At 54.1% G+C, this 6,000-nt stretch overlaps 2 protein-coding genes across 2 annotated transcripts; one reads left to right on the top strand and one right to left on the bottom strand.

The window, feature by feature from the left end:
* Positions 1–791: 791 nt before the first annotated feature.
* Positions 792–2,342, top strand: GUITHDRAFT_50638 (hypothetical protein; the record flags this gene model as incomplete). The annotated part of the gene is made up of 3 exons (XM_005835966.1): positions 792–1,631; positions 1,927–2,124; positions 2,304–2,342. Coding segments are annotated over 3 exons (1,077 nt in total), but the record flags the coding sequence as incomplete, so codon positions are not given.
* A 2,076-nt stretch (positions 2,343–4,418) lies between these two features.
* On the bottom strand, positions 4,419–5,297 carry GUITHDRAFT_136227 (hypothetical protein; the record flags this gene model as incomplete). Its single annotated transcript, XM_005835965.1, has 7 exons — positions 4,419–4,484; positions 4,528–4,572; positions 4,623–4,724; positions 4,775–4,849; positions 5,024–5,075; positions 5,102–5,172; positions 5,226–5,297. The coding sequence occupies 7 exons, from the start codon at positions 5,295–5,297 to the stop codon at positions 4,419–4,421; spliced, it is 483 nt and encodes a 160-aa protein (XP_005836022.1).
* Between the last annotated feature and the right edge of the window lie 703 nt (positions 5,298–6,000).

Raw genomic sequence — 6,000 nt, 5'->3', positions numbered from 1 at the left:
ACTTAAAACTCGTATATTTAAGGGTTTTAGGAAGCGTTTATGTACCTAAAGGTGGTAAATATTTTAACTTTAAAATACTGTTTTACATTCCGTCGGGATAAAAGGATGGCGTGGAGGGCGCCAGATCGATCCTCTGCCCCCCCTTCCTCCTCCTCCTCCTTCTGGTGCTTGTTCTCCTCCTCCTCCTTATTCTCTTCCTGTATTACGACCTCCTCGTTCTTCGTTCTCGTTCTCGTTCTCGTTCTTCTTGACCTCAACGTCCTCATCCTCCCAGTCCTCCTCTCGTTGCTTACCTAGATGACTGATGTTCCTACCCCCAACTTCCTACCCCGCCGACCGTCTTCTGTCCATTTGGATGTCGCGACTGCCGGCATCAATATGATTCCTTACGGCTCATCCTGCCCTTGAAGCCATTGTTCCCCCTCCGCCTGTTTCTCCTCATGCGCTATCGTTGATGTCCTGTATCGGGAGAACTTGATTGGGTTCAATGCTGTTGTGCTGAACTTGTTGTTTCTTTGCAGATACTCCACACTCTTTCCTCATGCCAGTCTTACTCTCGGACTTCTCTCGTCAACCATCACACGTCTGAGTCAAGTTGCAACTTCGCTCGTGGTAGCTCGGGGCTGGCGTGCAGCCCTCGAATCAACCTCCTCCCCTCCCTCCGCCTGTCTGCATCATGACTTGATCTCGTCACCTCCCCCGCGTCTCCCTTGAGCATGGGAAGCTTTGTGAGATGGAGCAGGGGAAGAAGCGAGCAGCAGGAGCGGAAGAGCGCGATAGGCAGTTGGACCAAGAGGCTGGAGGAGGCCAAGTCGTACGAGGAATGGCTGGCGGCAGCCACGAAGCTGGATGAGCTGCAAGGGGCAGAGGCCTGGAAGCGAGACCCCTCCTCCTCCCTCTACGACTCGCGGCTGATCCAGGAGCGGCTGTCGGAGATGCTGAGGCTGGAGGCCAAGGCAGACTACTCGAGTATCGTGTTCTGGCTGCGGTCGGGGCTGACGAGGAACTTGGGCGGGACGGGGAACGAGGGACTCTACAACCAGACGTACGTGGGGACGAAGAGGCTGATAGAGAGACACAACGAGGAGCTGGTGAGGATGATGCTGGGGATCTGTGAGTGCAAGGAAGAGGAGCTGTCGCTGCAGGAGAAGCTCGACTTCTTCACGGAGTCGCGCCATGCCCTCGGCAAGACAGCGCTGCTGCTGTCAGGGGGAGCGAGCCTGGGCATGTACCACTTCGGGGTAGTGAGAGCGCTGTTCATGCAGGGCCTCCTTCCTCGCGTCATGTCCGGAAGCTCGGCAGGAGCCATCGTGCTCGCGATTATCGGGGTCAGGACGTCGGAGGAGCTGGCGGAGCTGTTTGGGGAGGGGATGGAGCTGATCAGGAGGGAGATAAGGCTGGACTTCTTCGCTGGGAGGGGCAACATGAGCGAGAGGCTGCGGAAGATACTGAGCAAGGGGGTGCTGATGGACGTCGAGAACCTGCAGGAGGTGCTGCGACACGACATCGGGGACTTGACGTTCGCCGAGGCGTTCGAGAGGACCGGGAGGATCATCAACATCTCGGTGTCCCCGGGGAACAACTTCGAGCATCCTCGCCTGCTCAACTACCTCACCGCTCCTCACGTGCTGGTACCTTCCCCTTCTTGTTGTTCCCTCGCTCGCCTCCCCCTCCTTCTCCCTGCATTTTTCCTCCTCTCGTCGCCTTTGCCCTCCCCGTTGCCCTCTCCTTGTTCTTGCAGAATCCCGCTATCTTCCTCTCTTCTCCTCTACCCCCTTCTCAAACTCCCTCACTCCCTTGGCTCTGCTCTGCTCTGCTCTGCTCTTCACCGCACTGCACTGCACTGCACTGCACTGCACTGCTCTGCTCTGCTCTGCTCTGCTCTGCTCTGCTCTGCTCTGCTCTGCTCTGCTCACCTTGCCGCAGGTCTGGAGCGCGGCCTCTGCTTCCTGTGCACTGCCAGGACTCTTTGAGTCGGTCGAGCTGGTAGCGAAGAACGCCAAGGGGGAGCAAGTCTCGTATCACATCTCGAGCGTGCGATGGACAGACGGCAGCCTGCAGTCAGACCTGCCGATCAATCGCCTCAAAGAACTCTTCAATGTTAACTACGTCATCGTGTCCCAGGTTCCTCTCGCCCCTTCCCTCCCTCCCTCCCTCCCTCATCCTCCTTTCCCCCCTTTTCCTCCGTCCGTCTTCCTCGCTCTCCCTGCCTTTCCACCTTCTTCCTCCTCCCTTCCTCTTCCCCCCTCCCTCTTCCTCCTTCCTCTTTCCATGCTCTCCTCGTCCTTATCCGATTTTATCAGACGAATCCGCACGCGATTCCATTCGTCCAGCATCTTCAGAGAAATCCTTCAAGGGTCGGGTACTGCGCCAGCAAGCCAGGAATCCTTGGTGAGCCAGCAGCCTCGTCAAGAGAAAGAGCGAGTTAGAGCAGTAGCTTCATTCCTTCTCCTCTTCTTCCTTCTTCTGCTGCTGCTGCTGCTGCTGCTGCTGCTTCTTTGAGAGAGGGAGGATGGGCGATTTTTCCTGAATCCGAAGGGAAATTCCCCTCTCCTCCCTCCCCGTGCCCACTTTTTCTGACCGTCTCCTCCTTCAAGGTCGGATGTGTTCAGCTGCAGGCTACTTCGTCAAGTCGGAAGTTATCCATCGCTGCCAACAGGAGAGACACGTTTACCTCGCTTCCCTTCTCCTCCTCTTCTCGTCCCGTTACTTTCGTGCGTTCTCCTCCTCCTCCTCCTCCTCCTCCTCCTCGTTCAACCCTCATTCTCAGTCCTCAGGTGGTCGATGTTGGGCTAGCACCGAGCTTCCTCTCCTCGCTCCTCAACCAGACGTACGTCGGTGACGTCACCATCGTCGCGCCAATCACCCTACAGGTTCTCCATCTCCCTCCCTCCCTCCTCCTCTTCCTCTACTTCTTTGTTTCCTCCTCCTCCTCCTTCTTCTCCTTTCCTGCACCCTTGCAGTTGCTCATAGGGCGACAGGGATATGCGACGATGATTTCCAACCCGACGCCCGAGGCACTGGAGAAGTGAGAAGATCTGGAGGAGAGGAAAAGGAGGAGCACAGTCAAGGGGAAGGAGGAGGAGGGAGAGAGGGAGAGGGAGGGAGGATGGTGACATATGGGCTGAGGGAGGAGGAGGAGGCGGAGACGGATTTTCGCTGAGGGAGCAGCAGGTTCATGCTTGTGGCGGAGAGGAGGACTTGGCCCAACATCGAGAGGATCAGACTTCAGAGTCAGCTAGAGATCGTCCTGGATCAGTGCGTCCGCCTCCTTGCACTCAGGGCGCATGAGCGGAGCCAGCAAACGATCCCTCGAGGGCTGGCGGATGCGACCAACCAGGGAAGGTGAGGCCGATGACAAGCTATTCCTTCCCTAGTCCACTCCACGTGACCTCCCTGTCCCTCTCCTGCCCTCCTTCCTTCCTCTCCTTCAAGTCCTCTCTATCGCCCACGATCTCTCGTTCCTCCTCTGACTGTGCTGGCAGGCGTGCGAGTTTGTCGATCGTAGGAGTTTTGCTTGACTCCCTTGCTCCACTGACTCCATTGCAGACGACGAGGCAGCGGCACACCCACCTGGATCTCAACCAACTCTTCGGCACCTCCTCCATCCGCAACAACTCCGCCGGGTGAGAAAGTTGCTCCTCCCTCTCCCTCGACTTTCCTAGCCGGCGCTGTGTGCCCCTTCCTTCTCTTCCTCCAACTTCCCTCTCCTTCTTCTTCTCGCTCCCTCGCCTTCCTCTCACTTCGAATGACCCTGCGCTTGCTCCAGAAACCTCCACTCGCTCAGCGTCATGTCAACTTCGGTCGCCTCTCCAGCTCATGCTCAACCAGACCACTTCTCCCTCCTCCCCACCAACGTGGACGAGAGCTCAGGGGAGAATCCTCCCAACCCTCCGCGACCTCCTTGTCTTCCTCGCAGCAAGTCGTGGGGCTTCGGGTCCCGCCTGCCTGCATGCGCCGCCAGGATCCACAAGCACATGTTCTCCGACAACGAGCTCAAGGGCCTGGCGCACAGGACGAGGAAGGCGGAGCTGCTGCTGTCATTCCAGGGAGAGCGAGGCCGGGGGAAGGAGCCGAGTCGTTCATGAGTCCTGCTGTTCCAGAACCGGCCAAGTGCGTCGACGGAATCAACAAGGGGGGTAACGGGCTGAGAGGAAATTTGAAAATCCTTTTAGTACCAAGAGAGTCAAAGAGAACGAGAAGAAGCGGAAAGATCGCACGGAACAACAAGCCCTTAGCATTGTAGTGATACATAGAAGCGCCATGTCACCAGCATGGTAGCATCGAGTTCAAACCCGCGATTCGAGTTGACAGCGCAGTGAGTGAAGGATGTTAATGTTTCAACAAGCTCCAGGAAGACTTATCAGAGCCTGATCATCCTAAACTTTAGTTCCCCTGGCAAACTTCCTCCCTGTGTCTTACCCCCGTACGAGCTTCACGGTGTATTCTTGGTCGAGTGTAGACTGACTCTTGCTCTTGAAAGTCTGCGCATCGTCAGCATGCCGCTGCGAGAAATTGTTTGCTCACAAGAGAGACTTCGGTTCCCTTAGGACCAAGCAGATGCTCTGCCAGCTGACGAGAAGTGATTAGCCTTGCCATAACTCCCTCTCAAATAGAATCACCTCCGCCAATTTCTTCCCGTAAACGTTGTATCCGTCGACAGCGACAATAATATCTCCGGTCTTGATCTTTCCACACTTCTTGGCTGGTCCATCGACAAGCGACTACAAGAACATAATGTCATGAGGAGTAATATAGAGAAAAGGAAGACTACCTTCACAGCCAAACACCCTGGTTCATCCGGAGATTTCTGGAAGTACGCTCCGATCCCAACTTTCTCGGGAGTTATCTGAACGTGAAGGCAATTTACACGGAAACATGATCAGTATATCAGTACATTGTCGCTACTGGTAGCTTTCGAACCTACAAAAAGCAAAAACGTATCAGCCATCGGGTGCAAATGCATCTCCACGTCAAAAACAAGGCAAATCTATAAACTAATCAAGTTTGAGTATGTACATACCATCGCCATTCGCGTTTCCGGATTCCCAGCTGGCCATACAACTTGTGAGATACTGACGAGAGAAGAGTTGTTCTTCACCTGGAGAGGATACGCTTCTCGGGTTTACTTCTAACTAGCAAGTCCCCTTCATCCACCTGCTCTCTTCGGTCCTGCCCAGTACAACGATCACGAATCCAGCAGTCGTCAAGGCATGCTAGCTTACACTTTGTTTGGCTGATGATCGCTTGGCACAGCACATATCAATCCCTGGAACCACACTCTGTTCGTTGCCCATTGCTAATCTGCCAGAACAATCTCACTGTCGAAGTTTGCAGATCACGGGTAATTCCTTTTGTAAGAGTTTCGAGTTCTCGAGTGAGTGTAGTTGCTAATTATGTCATCCTTTATGACCATCTTTCTACAAGCCTCTGCTTTTCCACAGCCTCTCCGATTTCGTTCTTTCCTAATTCCATTCAACCAGCTATGACCTGTGATATCATTTGCTTCGAAATCTAAATTTCAGGTGCAACGTTTGAAAACGAGAACATTGACATCTTCTCATCCCTGCGTCAATTAGCACTCGAGAGACACTGCACATCAGCGCTTCATGCTCACTCGGTCACATCACGGAAACTGCTGGTCAGGGACATTTGTCCCTTGTCAGGGCCATCGATTCGCACTATGAGGTTTCATATCAAAAAATAGCTCGAGCGAGGAGTTCTTCTCGCTATCAGACTGACCAGCGAGCTTCCCCATCATCTCTTTGCCCTTTATCCTCTGATCCCTCTGTCACTCGCTCCTCCTCCCCCTCCTCTCCCTCTTCCGTTCGTCCTGCTATCAGCAAAGTAGGCCATTGCCGCGATGTCTTTGAAATCGTTCCTGTCGATGGTGGCTTGCATCCTTCAACACGTCAAGCAAATTTAAAAAAGCAGGTCCAAAAATCACCTGAAAAAAGTATTTAAGAATATGAAACATTTCAAATTGTAACACTTTTTCGG

Source organism: Guillardia theta (assembly GCF_000315625.1).
Source record: "Guillardia theta CCMP2712 unplaced genomic scaffold GUITHscaffold_19, whole genome shotgun sequence".
Taxonomy (NCBI): Eukaryota; class Cryptophyceae; order Pyrenomonadales; family Geminigeraceae; genus Guillardia; species Guillardia theta.
This window is presented reverse-complemented; position numbering and strand designations above follow the sequence as displayed.